At 36.6% G+C, this 17,268-nt stretch overlaps 1 protein-coding gene across 7 annotated transcripts; it reads left to right on the top strand.

Moving 5' to 3' along the window:
• The first annotated feature begins 44 nt into the window (after window positions 1-44).
• Window positions 45-4,429, top strand: LOC131046453 (pentatricopeptide repeat-containing protein At4g13650). 7 transcript variants are annotated; one of them, XM_057980244.2, is made up of 4 exons: window positions 45-3,360; window positions 3,482-3,543; window positions 3,712-3,799; window positions 4,118-4,429. In XM_057980244.2, exon 1 carries the CDS (start codon window positions 200-202, stop codon window positions 3,017-3,019), a length of 2,820 nt encoding a protein of 939 aa, XP_057836227.1. In that variant the 5' UTR covers window positions 45-199; the 3' UTR covers window positions 3,020-3,360; window positions 3,482-3,543; window positions 3,712-3,799; window positions 4,118-4,429. The 7 variants fall into 7 exon arrangements, with proteins under 7 accessions (XP_057836227.1, XP_057836235.1, XP_057836212.1 ...); XM_057980252.2 differs by having other exon boundaries at window positions 45-746; window positions 915-3,360; window positions 3,482-4,429; XM_057980229.2 differs by having other exon boundaries at window positions 45-3,113; window positions 3,201-3,360; window positions 3,482-4,429.
• Window positions 4,430-17,268: the final 12,839 nt, after the last annotated feature.

The raw sequence follows: 17,268 nt of genomic DNA, 5'->3' as shown, positions 1-17,268 counted from the left end.
CTTTTAAACTTAGAAGTGTAAACTTAATGTGTGCTATTTGAGCTGTTCCATATCTAATGATGAGTGAAAGCTAACAACCTTAAAGTTTTTGTATCCATGTTCCCATCATGCAGACACCAAAGTATTTGGGCAATGGCATGTTCCGCTAATTTCAGTGACATTTTCCAATCACAATATCTAAATCAAATGAAACGAATATATGTTAGAGTTGGTGTTGCGACGATCAGAAGGCATGAGCTCGAAGGATTTAGTGCTTCACGTTATATTTGGACGGTATTCAAAAGGAACTAGGAATTGTTTTAGCAGCACCACAATCACAAAAGTAATGTCTCAATTGTCAAAAACTGAATGCCAACCCAATAAATTATCTTCACTGTTGGATTCCGCCAATACGGGAGCTGCGTACTTTCGTCTACTACACAATGTAAACTGTCCATCAAAGTTAAGGCTTTTTCATGCTCATATGATAAAATGTGGGTGTCTGACGGGTTCATTTTTATTCAATTGTCTTCTTTACAAGTATGCTAAAAGTGGGATTTTAGAAGATGCACGACAAGTGTTTGACAGAATGCCTGAACGAGATGTAGTTTCGTGGAACTCTATGATTACGGGATATGTGCAATGTAGACATGACACAGAGGCACTACGGTTGTTTTGTAAATTGCAGAGGGATGGATTAACACCATCCCAGCCCACTTTTGTCAATCTATTGGTTGCGTGTGCCAACACAGAAGCTTTGCAATACGGTAAGTTGCTGCATACCCACATTGTCAAGTTTGGATTTGCAGGGGATATTTGTGTGGAGAATGCCCTTGTAAAATTCTATTCTAAATGTAGCAGAATTGAGGATACGTGCAAAGTGTTTGACAAAATGCTCAACCGAGATGATATATCGTGGCAGTCTATGCTTGCAGGATATATACTGAATGGGTGTGTTGAGGAAGGCCTGAAGTTAGTCAGGAATATTGTGAGGGTCGGTGTGAAGGTTAGTCAGTTTGGTTTTTCTGGTGTCCTTAGTGTTTGCGTCGGTTCGGAGTTTGGTGAACAGGGTAAGCAGTTGCAGGCGTATATTCTTAAGATTGGTTTCATCAATGATGTCTCAATAGGAAATGCGCTTATTAGCATGTATGCCAAGAGCAAGAGCATGGAGGATGCAAGTAAAGTTTTTTATGTATTGTGGAGCCGAGACATCGTGTCATGGAATACAATGATTTCAGGATATGCACAGAATGGCAATGCTGATATTGGTGTGAAGATATTCTTCGAGATGCAACTGGCAGGTGTGAAGCCGAATCAGTCTACCATTTCGAGTTTTGTCACATCCTGTGCTGGCATAAAATGTTTGGAAAAGACCAGGCAAATCCATGCGCAGATAAAGAAAGTTGTGGGTGATTTGGATATTTCTGCAGAGAATGCTATATTGAGCATGTACGTTAGATGTGGTAGCATAGATTATGCACATCATACGTTTCAGAAAATGGTGGAAAGGAATTCAATTTCTTGGAATACCATGATTGCAGGATATACTCAGTATGGGTTTGGAAAGGAAGCTTTACATCTTTTCAATGAAATGCAGTGGGAAGGCGTAAAAGTAAATCACGTTACGATCTCTAGTGCACTCAATGCATGTTCTAGTCTGGTATCTCTTGAACTTGGCAAAGAGTTGCATTCTGTTATAGTGAAATCTGGACTAGAAAGAAATATTTTCATAGAAAATGCCCTACTTATCATGTATGAAAAATGTGGAAATGTAGAGGATGCATTCAGAATTTTTACCAAAATGCCTGAACGAGACGTTGTCTCATGGAATATGATGATTGGGGGATATGCTCAAAATGGTCATAGTAAGGCAGGCTTAGATCTATTTTGGAAAATGCAACAAGCTGGCATAATCTTGAACCGATTCACCTTAGCCAATGTTCTCAGTGCATGTTCAGGTTCTAAAGACTTAGGAAAAGGCCAACAGGTACATGCCTACATAGTCAAATGCAGATTTCAGTTCGATGTTACTTTGATGAATGCTCTAGTTACCATGTACAACAAGTGTGGGAGTGTTAGAGAGGCATATGAACTATTCACAGAAATGACTATTGAAGATGCAATTACTTGGAGTGCAATGATTGCAGGTTTTTCTCGGTATGGATATAGTAAAGAGGCATTGGAGCTATTGTGCCAAATGCATCATGCAGGCATCAAAATGCATCAGATGACCTTTGCCAGTGTTCTCAAGGCATGTGGCAACCTAGCAGCTCTAGAACAGGGAAAGCAGTTTCATGCCCAGATCATAAGGAATGGAATGGAGTCAGATATCTCTGTTGATAATTCTGTGATTACTATGTATTCTAAATGTGCAAATATAGAGGATGCACGCAGAGTCTTTGAAAACATGGCTGGTCAAGATATTGTCTCATGGAATGCAATGATTGCAGGTTTTGCACATCATGGACAAGGAAAAGAAGCCCTTGAACTGTTTGGAAAAATGCAATTGGCAGGAATAAAGCCAGATCACATCACCTATGTAGGTGTTCTATCTGCGTGTAGCCATGTAGGCCTGGTAGAAAAAGGTTATCGCTACTTTAATTCCATGGAGAGAGATTATGGCATCATACCAAGAGAGGAGCACTACTCTTGCATGGTTGATCTCCTTGCCCGTGCTGGTCAGCTGGTTGATGCAGAGTTATTCATTAATAAAATGCCGTTTGAGCCTGGATCTTTAGTGTGGCGTACCTTGCTGGGTGCTTGCAGACTCCACTGTAATGTGGAGCTGGGAGAACGTGCTGCAGCACGCCTACTTAAGTTGGAATCACAAGACATGTCAACATATGTGCTTCTTTCAAATATCTATGCTTCTGCTGGCAGATGGGATGATAGAGCAAATCTAAGAAAACTGATGAAAGACAAGCGGATGATTAAGGATCCAGGATGCAGCTGGATTCAGGTGAAAAATACTATGCACACCTTTTTTGCAAGAGAAAGATCACTTGCAGAAACAGAGCAAATCTTTGCGGAGTTGTGCTAGCCTGAATGCAAGAGAAGATTATATGACAAACAGTAAAGTCATTCTGCATGATATTCACAGGACCTATCACTCGTCCAAATAATCGAAAACCATCGTATGTGTGGTGAGCATGACACTGTCAAGTTTATTAAAATTGTCAGGCAAGAATACATTTGCTAATGCTGCTGCTTTCTTCACCCAGAGAATAGTATTTCTTCATGTGGGGTTGTTGGGGATACTCTGAAAGTCAGACACATTTCCTTGTGCTTGGACTTATGAACAGACAGAAATGGCATGCTATTCGTCTTACTATGTATTTAGAATCAGGGCGATATTTTTCTTTGTTATCTCTGTTGCCCAAGGTATTACTATTTTCATTGATGTCTGCTTTCTATGACTGCATAGAAAGCTCTATCCTACTTACAAAAGCAGTTTTCAGGTTGAAGGCACTGAATATGAGGGTGTGACTTTTCTGATTGACAGGTTTTTGAGACAAGATATTCAGAGTCGTCTTCCTTTCTTTATCCACGATGGCAGGTTGTGAGGTGGGTTACTTTTTCATTGATGTTTGATTGCTTTGGTTTGAAGTCAAAATTATCTGCTCGTTATGCAAAATTTTGAGTTTAAATTGAAGTTACAATGTGTGTGGATGTGCTATTTTTGCCTAGTTAGAGTTTTTTGCACGACAATCGTCTGACTAATTTCATTGGCAGTATTTGACTAATATATATACAAAAGATAGCATGCAGAACTTGCTTGCTCAATCACGTGGCAGAATTGGGAATATTGTTCACACAACAGGTATGATAGTGATAATTTTATTTTAAAGCAAGCTTTCCGCTCAGCATCTTGATGAACCTGGATACATGCGTTATGTTTAAATTTCTGGAATTGGCTCAATGTCTTGTGCTGATCTCTATTCTCATTTTTTTCAAGTCTGTTCTAATCATGTCCAAGTTCATTGAAATTGTAAAATTGGAGAAATGGTTGCATTTAAAACCAACTTGTTTAAAAGGTTACAAGTTATATTTGGTTCCATTATATTCTAAATCTACTCACCATTAAAGTGAATGAGAACTTAAAATGGCACATGAGCTGCACCCTAATGGCATGAACCAGATTACTCCTGCTCTGATACCAAAAGTTGGTTAAATGGTGGACGAACGAGTGGATCATTATCTTTGCATGGAAGGTGAGTCTTGTGGATGACATCAAGTTTGATCTTTTGAAGCATGATCACATCAATGGGTTCACGCTCCACATGATGAAGAAGCACCAGTAGCGGACTGTTGTGGTGTTAACTTGTGGATTTGGAGGTGGAAGTGTTGGTGTTGTGAAATGTTATCTTGCAAACCTCTAAAGTGTTATTGTTGTGATCTTGGCATCAGTAAGTTCAATGAATGAGTTCCTCTAAGAGAGTGAACTATGTTATGCTCGAGAATGAGTTGGTTTTCTTGAAATTTGTTTAAGACTAAACTCAATCCAATCTTCCTGGATTCCAACACAAATTGAGCTTTAGATGCTCAGTGAGGAAAAGGAAGATCAAGAGATTATCGTGTTTGACATTTGAGTTAGTTAGCTTGAAGGTTTGGATTCATTAAAATGTTGAATGCCCTCGTTTTATGATCGAGGACTTCTACTTTGCTTTACATGTTTCCAAGAATGATGGTGAATTATCTAAATGAATGCAACTGTGAATCTATTATATCATTTTTTTTATTTTTCTAAAAGCAAAGTGTAATTAATCTATTTGCAAAATAAATTCATTTTAAATAAATGCAACCTTAATAATTTTAAGTACAGTTTTCTAGATTTAGTTTTTAAGCTTTGTTTTGAGTTTTTGTGTTGATTTCCTTAGGTCAGAAATGAGGGTTTAAATGAATTAAATAGGAAACAATTAAATCTTTTAAATTTGAGAAAGCAATAAATAATTATATTGTAAGTAAGAAATGATAATGAAATGTTACTATCTTCAAGCAATTCTAGTTTCCTAATTATTAATTTAATCTACTAGAAAGAAATGAAAGCTTTTTATTAAATTAAATTGAAACAAGGAACTAGTATAAATAAATGAAAGCTTCTTTGTTGTTGTCGTGAGTGATATCCTTAAAGAGGCCAACTTAATGTATAGTTATTTCTCATCTTCTAACTTTGGGGTACTTCACTTGATGGATTTAGGGAATATCCAAGCTTGGAGAATTGTTTGGAAGAAAGGAAAGATCAAAAGTTTCATGCATTGTGTGGGTGTGGCTAAAGCTTGATTATGGGGATTTGGGATTTAGCTTTGTAGAGAGACTTACAATCTACTAAAGGTGATCATGATCCTAGAGGAAGGGACACAATGTTTCTAACAAAGATTTGTAGTGGCACCTTAAATCCTTCTATCCTATTCTTAATGCTTCTTGATGCAAAGAATGTTTTTTTCATAATTTCTTAAAGTTGGGATCTAGATGAATGAGGATGAGTAGTTTAAATAGCAAAAGATGAGAGCAAATCCAAAGGAATGTTCAATTAATAGATGGTTAAGAGGATACGATCAACAACTTGGAGGAATGTATAGCATTCAAGACTCAAGAAAATTGTCAGTCAAAAGGGACATTGGAGAAAAATCAAATAAAAAGGGGAGATTCATATGTTGTCCAAAACATGACAAGGTTGTCTCTATTAGGAGGTGGCTTGCCCTCTTATTATAGTGGTTTACTCAGGCGACCCTACTACTTAACATGAGTCACCTAAGTGATGGGGAGAGGTTCTCACAAGAGAGTTACACCTTGCTCAATAGGTAGGTAAAGGATGTTTTAGTGGGCTTCCATCACTCTTCACTTGTCCATTAACAAGTCAAACAATCAAATTCTCTTGGAGTGCTCCCTATCAAATTGTTTTCTATAGTTGCTCTCAAGAATGGTTGAGATTCACTAGAGTAAATCCAACCATTAGACTATCCAAACCTCCAACATATACTTGTAGGGGTCTCAGGGGGTGTTTTGTAGGTTTTTCAACTCCGTTCAAGTGGTTCTTCAATTGGTTTCTCACCATTTTCCCATCGCTTCCTCTTCTTCCTATTTTCTAGGCCTAGTAGCCCTAGAGCCCCAATTAGCCCTACCTTGCCAGTTTTTGGGTAATTACTCATAAAACACTCAAAGAACCCCCCAACACCTTTGGTGATCCGAGTACCCTTTTGGACAAACTTTTGGATCCACTATGGTAGGTTGTCTGGTATATCTGTACTGGTATGGATCCCAAAAATGGCACTTTTGAGGGTTTAGGAGTTAGCAGTCTTCACCAAAGGGGTTTATAGGTTTCTACACCCTATCAAACCTCCATTTCTTCTCTAAGACTCTACTATGCATCATACTTCCATGCCAAACAATTGGCACATTCACATTTATTCAACCCTGCAAGTAAAGACAAAATTGTCAATCATATTCCTAGTCGGGCTATGGCAGAGCTCACCTAGGAAATGATAGCAAGTTGCTTCCCAACAACCTCCAGACCATTCCAAAGAATATATACACTGTACAAAGGTTCCATGACTTGAATCCCAAGGGTCATTGAGCAAACTCAAAGGGATTTCAAGTTGGAACCATGGTTGGGCTCTTGAACCCTTGCTCGGACCGAGAGCAGTACAATAAGAGACAATTTGTAAACACACTTCAAATCTGCACTAAGAGAAGATACAAACACTTCCTGAGCAACACAATGTCATCCACTAAACCTTCATGAAATAACAATAACAAGATCAATCCATTTTGTATGGACTGTTGCTACCAAAATGACAAAATATAATGCAAACATCTGGAATTTGTCTTCAAATTCTATTCAAACTTGTTCTAGGATATCCCAACCTGTGTACAATCATTCAAAGAGCATTTTATATGCCATCTTGGTCATAACCAACTCCTCATCGGTTGCCTAATCGCCGATTTGCTAAAAACTGCAAAGTTGCAAAAAGTTGTCAAGCAACAATGACAACTTTTGCTCAATTTTGCATTTTTGCCTTTTATGCATTTCTACTCATACTAAACCTCCTAGGATGATTCCCTAACATCAAAATGACATGACTAAATTCCTAATGAGGCTTTACAAGACATTTTACATCATAATGCAAAATAATGCCATTTTAGGCTTACAAGGGCTCATTGGCCAAATCTGAGAAAACCAACAAACCTTTGTGACAATCACCTTTGAAATGACTACCAAACACACATGTGGACCTCTAAACAGTCCATTATTCAAACATTGATCCAAAATAAGGACAATCACACCAAAATTTGAAAATGCATCAACAAACTGGTTAAAAGCTAGGTGCTCCTGCACCACTAAGTGACCCTACAACTTAACATGGGTCATGCAAGTGTCCCTAAGGTCTCTTGGGCACCCTTGCGTACAACTACAAGTGTAAAATCTTAGTTTTGGATGGTATGGAAGAAGAACAAGCTGAGAGGATCATTATCAATGGTGGAAAATGCACATGAGGGAAGTTTCAAAGGACACAGGGAAGGCTTCCATCAAGATAGAATAATTGTGAGGAAAAATGAGCATGGCACATGGGTCATGAGTTCAACTAACAAATCATTATCAAACATTTAAATCAACCCATGCAATTGTGGGTGCTTGTGTATTTCTCTCTAAGGTACAAGATTCTACATTAAATATGGGTGTCATTCATGAAATAGGGGTCTGAAGACACACACTTACCTACACTTGTTGTCCTACATCTATACTTGCAAAACAAAGTGTATGAGGACATGCGATATGACAACCATGAAAAACAACATTGAACGATGACAAGAGCACTTACCATCAACATAGGATATAAGAGATGCTACCTTTGTCATGTGCTCTTATCCATGTGAACAATCTTTGGAAAAGGGGTTAAAAACCAGCTCATAAATGTAAAAATTGACTATGTAAAACTTCACTGTGCTTGTGAGGGCAATATAAGAAAGACAAAGAAACAATGATGAATTCACACAAACTTACAGTTGACAAACAAATATCAACGAGGAATACAATCCATCATGTGTGAAATTTGAGAAAATTTCCCTCATTTTAACTCTTGTTGATTTCATTTGAAATTGTCCATTAGATTTTCTTTTGGTTGCACTATTTTCTTATTTAGGAATGCTAGTGTTTTTTAATTTCACACATTTTCTACTTGATTTTGACCTTTTGCAGTTCACATTTGGCACAATTAGGATTGCCTCTTTTAGCCCTATTTGGTTGCCCATGTTGAGAAGGTTAGGTGCTTGGGAACCCTATCGACTTTCTGTGGGTCACCTAGGAGATCTTATCGGTTGCCCTGATTAATTAGGAACAATCATAAACTTGTCTATTTTCTATAGTTTTTTAGGCTTTTTTAATTGATTATGGGTTTGATTTTGGTTTTATATATTTTTTGGTTTTTTGACATCTTTTTAATATTTTGTGTTTTTTTAATTTAACAATTTTTAGTTTTTCTAAGATTTTAATGATTTTTTATTTATTTCATAGGACACCTACATTCAATGGAATACCACCAAGGAGTGGGATGGTACTTATATGCTACCATGGCATTAACTATAGATACATCCTTCAAAGAGTGAGACTAAAGAGAATGATACAATTCCCTATTCTTCAACCTTTAGCTCATATCTACCACAATATTGTGGCTATTGAGCTACTAATTGGGAAAACTTTTGATTTCCATGAATTTCAAGAGTGGACAATCACCATCTATGGTGTGTATTGCATCCGGTGTATTCTTGTATGAGGCAAGAGACAACCACTACATGAGATTGAGTTTGAGGACTAGAGACTTCAATGAATTGTCTTTTGAGGAGATTGTTGCCTATGAGATGGGCTCAAGATCCAACTTACCTCAATTCTTTTTTGTGTCATTTCACACTTGCAAAAGGTTCAAATTGGTTTGATTGTCACCCACTTGATGGGATGTCAAAAGACTTATACATTGAAATGGTGTTGGGCACCAATCATATGGTAGATTGAGTAGGGTATAGTCTATGCATGAGGAGTTGACATCTTAGCATTAGTCTGCAAATACTTATTTTGCATAACGTGGTGGGGAGTGCTCACTTTTAGTCATCCTTCTTTGGTCATGGTGTGAATTGTTTAGAACATTACACCATATCAGTAATGATTGTCCTAGTGGATCCTATAGTTCCCAAAGGCATAAGGTGGCACAAAATTAGACTTTTTGATGTGACCACATCAATGGTGGCAATTAGCGTGGGTGACAACTTTATCATAAACCCCTATATTGACATGGAAGAGTGATGGAAAGGAGATAAAGTTGTGTGATCTTATTGTCAAGGAGTGAACTCTTTGAAAGATAGAAATGGCCTAATTGAGACCCACTCCATTCCATCATTACTATAATAGCTTGGTAATTATATTCCTTTAGATTTTCTCTTATGCCTCCATGCTACCAATATCTTTAAGAGGTGACAAAGGCTTCATGACTCCTGTTAAATAACCTCTTGTGAAGACAATTATAAGTACATATGGGTCACTTGGTTTATGATGCAAAGAGTGACCAAGAGGACAAGGAAAATAATGATAACTACATCCTAAAGGATGGAGAGGAGGGGGGGGCGTTAGAGGAGGCCATACCCACATCTCAAGTTATTTTATTTGTAAACCTAATAAAGGAGGAGATGAGGATAGGTGATCTCTCATGGCAACTAGGAGATCCTCATTAGTACTTCACTTCTCCATTCTTAATTTTGCATATCATAGCTTTCAACTTGATTATCACTTATGTTTCAACATGATACTATCACTCTTCTTTTCTTCATCTTTTACTACATAGGCACTACTAATAGATGGAGGGACATGTTTAGGAGTGCTTCTCTGAATGTTTTCGTTCTTTCTATGGAATGAGATAAAGTTATACTCTTAGAGGATATGGGGAAGCCTACATTGGCAAGTTGATACATAGACATTCTTGCTCCTACCTACTATGTTGATTGTTACATTGTATTGCTAGAGAAGAGTAATAGTACACTAGAGATTGGATGATTTATTATGAGATATATTTGGCATGAGGATTAGTTGGTGATCACATACTTATACACAACTTGAGACACAAAGAAATTCTCATATGTGAGTTCACACACTAATTCCTTCTCAAGGAGAATCTTAGAGGGCTATGTTGAGGTCAAACACAACAAACAACAAGATGAGATGATTGAACAAGAGTCTTGGAGGATCTACAACTCAAAGCCATCCTTAAGGCTTTTCTTGATGCCTTGTTCCCCCTAACACTTCATTAGCTTATTTAATTTCCCCCTTGAATTGGGAGATTTTGCACTAGTTATACTTTACTTCTTATGATGCCCCCATGATAGAGCCTACTTATTTCTTTTTTTAATTCTCTCATGCATGTGATGTAACTATGATTCATGAGATATGACATTGGAGATCCTTTCTTTTTAACCATCTCCTAATGTTGCCTAATACAACACCATGTCACATTCTAGTCCTAACTTATTCTCATTTCCCAATCCCCTTCTAAATTCCCCCTTTTATTTTTTACCCTTAATAAATTAATTAAACTCGTTTCCATCTTATACCAAAATTAATAAAATCTCCATAAATTCCTATCTCCAAAAAAATAATTTATAATCCATCCTAATGTCCATTTATCTATATCTAAATAATTAATAATATCTATTATCCATTTCATATAAATAATAAAATCCAAATATACCATTATGACCACTACCATCATTCCTTTATTTATATCCCATGCACACCTATTTATTCAAATAATTTAAAAATGAAGATAATTATCCTGACCCATTGCAACTCTCTTGACCATTCTTATTCAATGAGGATTCCTCACTCTCATCTAATCTCAAGTGTTTGTTGAAATTGAATCTCCACCATTCACGTTACTATCCATAATCCTATAAATCAACCCCCTCATCCTAATGTGCATGAATGATCTATTTGTAGGTACATCTTGACTTAAGCAACCTACATTTTAACGTTATGAAACACATCTAAATAACCATGGAGGTTTGGTGCATTTTTTTTTTAATTTCCATTATCTTTTTGTCTTCATTCGTTCTATTTGAGGTATTTCTTGATTTGAACTTTTGGGTTTCATTTTTGGTTCTAACTTAGTTTACACAGTCCAAATAGATTATATAGAGACGTCAATTTACATTTAGCTCATGGTTAATATATTTATTTCTCCCTTTCCACACATTCTTAGACTAGAATGGGTTTTATTTTTGGGCGTGTGTTCTTACAAATGTATTATTTTGCTTGTATGTCCAATGTGTAGTATGAATGCATGCATATAACATAGTGGCTTAAGATAATTTTGATTTCATTAGATTTTATTTTCTATGGCATTTAGTTTTTGCATGATATACAAATGTTACTAACAATGTGGTACTTATTATAAAGTGGTGAAAATTGGGAATTAGAGTTTCACCAAGTAAATTTACTAAATAACCCAATTATCACCACAACATTGAAAGAGGTTTGAACCCAATAGATCTAGGCTCAATCTCAATGGGGTAAGATCTGAGATTCTAATTTGATTTCACTGGCTAATATTGATTATCCTCTTTCTTAGATGAATTTGTAATGTAATTGTGAAATTAGGGTAAAAGCATGAATAATTGAAGTAAATTGATGGAAACAGTAAGCTACAGATGTCCCATGAAGCTACCAACTGAGATCTGGGCAAAAGAAGATGTTTAGTGTTTTGTTTTTTAAATGCTCATTTAACCACGGGCAATGTCATTGCCCTCCCAACCATAGACGAACATCTATCGTCTTCCCCGAGCATCACTTATTCTCAATAAGGCAGATTGTGTGTGATTCTCCATAGTCAAGAGAGGAAGATTTAATCTTCCTATATATCTATCGATGGGGCCCCTTCACCAAGGGTCGCCACTCCTCCAAGATGGCCCAATTAAATTATATAAATGTCATATATAATTATATTAATATATCAGAATTAACCATTGCTATATGCAGTATTAACCATTGCTATATGCAAATCGAAAATGTCTTCAATGATACTCCGATGATCATGTCCACAAATTTGCACAAATTAATGGTTAATTTACAGACAACAGACAAGAAAAAATATCATGTTCTGTCCTTGTTACTCTAGTCAGAGACGTCCTAGAGGCACTCAGAAATCATGATAGTGAAAATCAAGATATAAAAGTTGAACCATTGTTGAAATCATTTGTCAAAAGATATCATCCATTGATATGTGTGTGTTGTGCTTAGACTGACATGTGATAGTTTGATGGATGATAATTTGATCATGTGTTCACCGTTGGATGTGTCTCAGTTTCGCTTGGCAAGTGTTGGCTAACTGTTGTTCTACCTGTTTGATGAAGCTCAAAACGATCAAAATTTTTGCCCCAAGCCTAGAAACAAATTTATTATGATATACCCAATGATCCAAACCATGGTGAGAAATCAGTTGCGATGCCTGCGTATGTACAAAGGCTTATTTATGGATATGAACAACGCTGATGGGAAATGAAATGCAAGCGGAAGGATGCATGAACTAATAGATGGAAGAGCTAGCTGACAGATAGTGCATGTTGCCAGGTTTTCACCATCCGTTTTTATTGCACTTTTTCTGATATTTTATTTTATTTTATTTTTCTCTTTTCGCTATTTTTGTATTTTCTGCTTTTTCACTATTTTTGAATTTTCTGCTTTTTCACTGTTTTTTTATTTTTTTGTTGTTTCAATGTTTTTTATTTTTCTGCTTTTTCACTTTTTTTGATTTTTCTGCTTTTTCACTTCTTTTTTTTCTGCTTTTTCACTTTTTCATTTTATTTTTCTACTTTTTCACTTCTTTTTTTCTGCTTTTTCACTTTTTTATTTTTCTACTTTTTCAGACATAAAACTTCTTCAAATGCATGCTATTGATGGGTTCTTCAAGTTGATACCGTCTGGCATTAATAGCTGATAGGCTCCTGACCCAAATACTATTGTGACCACAAATGGACCTAACTAGTTTGGTTTTGTAATGGTGGAAAAAGGGTGAATGATAGATCAAGAGGAAAACTACCCTTTCCCTCAAAGAGAGATGAGAGTTTCACTATTGATTACCCTTCAAACACTTTTCACCATGTTACATTAGGAAGAGGAGAGGATAATTCACTAGATTCAATCTCTCCACATGAAGATGGTAGATTGAATTCTGAATGAATTGGGAATGATAAGTTGATCTCATCTTCCTTGTTTGAAATGGAAAGGAAATTGATTGAATTATGTAGCGCAAAAGTGACAAAGAACTAATTATAACTTGAGATCAGAATATGGGATGAAGTTGTGCACCTGGATCTGGTAGTAATATGTCTAGATGAAGTCACCCTACGAATTTGAGGAAAAGTTGTCTGGACCATGGCAGGAATGTACACGGTCCTTCAAAAAATCCGCAAAAGGAAAAGGGTTTTTCTACCTCTACAAATGGAGCCCAAATCTGAAAGTACAACTATGCACCTGCAACCTACACACAAAAAAGAGAGGAAAATGGATTGGGATTGGGGATTTGCCTTTAGGTCAAACCCCAATTTTGGAATTAACCAAGTAATGAAAGAAAGTACTTGCAAGTAGTTGTAAATGAAAGATTGAATTGTAAATCACCTCAAGGGAGGTTGTGATAGCAATGTTGATAGAGATGCTTGTGTGGAATTAAATATTGTTGAAATCAATCTCCTCTTCAATGGTTGAATCCTTGACTTGAATGCAACACCTAGCCTTTAAGGGAGACTTGAGAATGCTCAATGCTAGAAAAGAATGCTTGAATGCTTGATCGCTTATGCAACTTGAATCTATCCAACTTCAACCTATCCAACTTATGCAAATGAGAGGATGAATGCCCCCTTAAATACATGTTAGTGAATCTGATTTTTGTCACGGACCGACATCAGGGGAGTTTTCCACCCAATGCACAACCAAAAATGCAACCCTAGGAAGGGTCCTGCCCCAAAATAGGGTAGGGATAGAGGCGCCACGCCCCTGTCCTACCCCTTTCTCCAGGGCAAAGTGTGGACAGGGTGATGCAGAGGCCAAGGAAGAAACAGTTTCTGAAGGTTGAGCGATCTCTAGTCTTTGATCAGGCTAGAGGATTCGATATCGCATGCATGAGGACCCTAATGCAGTCAAAAATTGTTAGGGTTACAATTTTATGACACTACATTTAGCCCCCACTTTAGCGGGAGTATAAGTGTATGCCAATACTGCTAGTAAAGTACAAGAAAAAAAGATTGAAAAACTTTTACCACATCAAGGAGGCAAGATGCGCCAAGCCCCTAGTGGACTTAGGATCTTATGACTTCGATTGACAAAGTAAAAGGGAAGATCGAGAAGGGGAGAACCATGACTGCAAGTAGCAAATTTCCCTTCACTATGAGTCATGAAAGCAAGGATAGAAAAGATTACAAAGCAAAACAAAATTCACTAAAGTAATTCTAAGTATCACAAGAAGGAAAGGATGAGCAGAGTGTATGCCCCCACATTAAAGCGATCACACACACCTTATCGGGAGAGATTGCTTTAAGGTAGGATACACCCAAGAGAGAGAAGGATGGAGCACGTTATCGCAAGGATTTAGCCCCCAATTGAGGAATGAACCCAAAACATGAGGTAGTGTCGCTTTCCTCAGGGTCAGTATGTTGTATGATAACTCATGTATATCATGTATGTATATGCATATAATAATCTTCATTCCCCGAAGAAGGACACTACCTTAGAAGAAAGAGAAGAGAGGATGTCTTTTGAGTCAACATGAAAGAGACCAAGAAAAGATCTCAATGCTTTGCATTGTCCCCAAGTAGAAATTAAGAGAACAATAGAAGAACAAGGATACACATAGAAGAATGGTCACAAAAGAGAAAGAAAGGAGAGAGAAATATCTGCAGTGCTAATATTACTAATCTAGCACAACATTCACCTCCCGATCTTGTTGATCACTATTTCAGGAAGGTGAGCAACACGCCAGAGGAGCGACATCAAGAATAGCAGATGGAGCTTGTAGACACCTAAAAATGGTCAAACACTTGTGAGGTCATACTTTAACATTTGTGCATTGCCTCATTTTAGGTTTTTGCGTCGCATTAACATTTCTCCTATGTCACGCACTTGATCTTTATCATTTGCGAGCATCGAGTCATTCTTCTGTATTCTTCATTCATCTCGCCTTCGAATTTGGTCTTGTCGACAACAATCTTCAATCATGATTTTGGTCGATCTTTGTCCTTGTCAATCTTGTCATATTGCGATCGATTCGTCATCGATCCTTGTCCTTTTCAATCATGTCAATTTGGTCAATTTGCCATTGATTTTTGTCAATCAATCTTAATCAAATCATTTATCAACACTAGTCATTTATCAATTCAAAATCATGATCGAATCGATATCAACTATCCTTTGTCAAGACCTAATTGTCATCTTTGCATTGCTAATCCATCTCTTTAGGGTTTCATGATTTAATCATTTAACCTAATTTGTCATTTCTCTCTCTAGGATTAATAAATTATTTATTTATCCTAAGTCTTCTCATTGCAATTAAATGTTCATTTAATTGGCTAATTATTCCTCTTTTGTGAATTAATTAATAAATGAGAAATTATTAATTAATTTACCTATTTTTCATCAATTTCCTAATTTCCAAGTCATTATTTCCAATTTAATTTTCTAATTTCTCCTAAATGTCTATTTCTATTTCAAAATATTGTCATAAATTCTTGACATTGAAATTTGTCATAGAATTTGTCATAAATTGTCATAAATCCTTGCATAGCAATTTGTCATAGATATGTCATAATTTTGCTATTCTTGATTTGAATTTCCATTCGAATCACTGTCATGCTAATCTTGTCTTTTCTCCAATTTATCTATAAATTGGATTATTTTCTTCAATCAAATCCCTAATCTGGAATCCCTAATCGAACTATCGAATTTATGCTTCTAGTACTCTTGACCAATAACCAATATCCATCTTGCTTTCAATTGTATGTGTGCACTTGTAGGTGAGATCCACAAATCCATTTGAAGAGGAAAGAAGAACAATGGAGCCGCATAGAAAAAGCATCGAAATCGTCATCTGGTTTGCATGATCTTTGCTTTTGAATGCTTTGTTTTTATGTCTCTATTGAGTGTGCTTAGGATTAGATCATTGCAATATGTGTTTGTGATTGAGCTAATAATGATTAATATGTCTTTATATATATTGCTTTGATGATTCCTAATTCCGATGCTACAGAGCTATCACAAGATCCAAACAAGGACTATGGTCATGTTGTAAGTCACTTTGTTCGATTCTAGGAACTAGGATTAGGGTTTGTGAAAACTCCTCCGATAAATAGTTGTCTATGTCAACATATTCATACTATTATCAGAAGCATTAGGAGTTGTATTGCCATTATGAATAACATTTTCACCCATTTCTTCATCAAAGTTTAGAGCAAGAGGAGCAAGAACACAAATAGGAGTAAAACCATCACATGTTTTGTGCAACTTATGGTTTGGAGATGTAGGCTGAACATCTTGCTTAGGAGAAAAGGGAATCATGTCGACTGTTGGAGTTTGAGGAGATTGAAAATTTTGAGGGATAGCTTCATGAGCTTTAACACGACGTCTTTGTCGGCATTCTCTCGCACAACAATTCTATCAAGTCGAAGTGGAAGGTTGAGAAGGAGGATGAATACTTGAAAAAGTAGGAATATTTCTCTTCTTGATAGTGGAAGGTTTAGGTTGAGGTATTTTTGGTTGAACAATAGGAGAAGCAGGCCTCTTCTCTCAATAAGAGGAAGGAGGTGGAATTGCTCCATAGAAAGGAGGAATATTAGGTGTAGGAAGGAGACCTAGTCCATCATGGGGAGGAGGTATAGGTCTAACCTTAGGAGGAATATTGTTGTTCTCCTTAAGAGAAGGTAAAGTCACATCCATAGGTATAGGTGGACGATCTTCCTTAGGAGGGAGATTAGTTCTATCCGAGAGGGGAAGAACCTCAGGGTGAAGAATAATAGGAATGTCAAGTGTTGGGGATCTAGGTTGACTTAAGGATAATATCATGTCATTCTTCCATTTTTTATAAGATTGAAAAAGAGCATCTCTCCTTAATGGAAGAGATTGAAATTGTTTAGGCCAAAAGAGATCAATAGGAACACCGTGGCTTCTTTCAGATGGACGACATAAGATATGGTTCACGGTTATGATTTCTACATTATGAGGAAATTTAAAACACTTGTGGATTGGAGAAGAAATAGCCTTCATGG

This window comes from Cryptomeria japonica, chromosome 10 (genome assembly GCF_030272615.1).
Source record: "Cryptomeria japonica chromosome 10, Sugi_1.0, whole genome shotgun sequence".
Taxonomy (NCBI): Eukaryota; Viridiplantae; Streptophyta; class Pinopsida; order Cupressales; family Cupressaceae; genus Cryptomeria; species Cryptomeria japonica.
This window is presented reverse-complemented; position numbering and strand designations above follow the sequence as displayed.

Coding starts and splice junctions, on each gene's coding strand:
- LOC131046453 (XM_057980229.2), top strand. CDS start 200: ATGTTAGAGTTGGTGTTGCGACGATCAGAAGGCATGAGCTCGAAGGAT.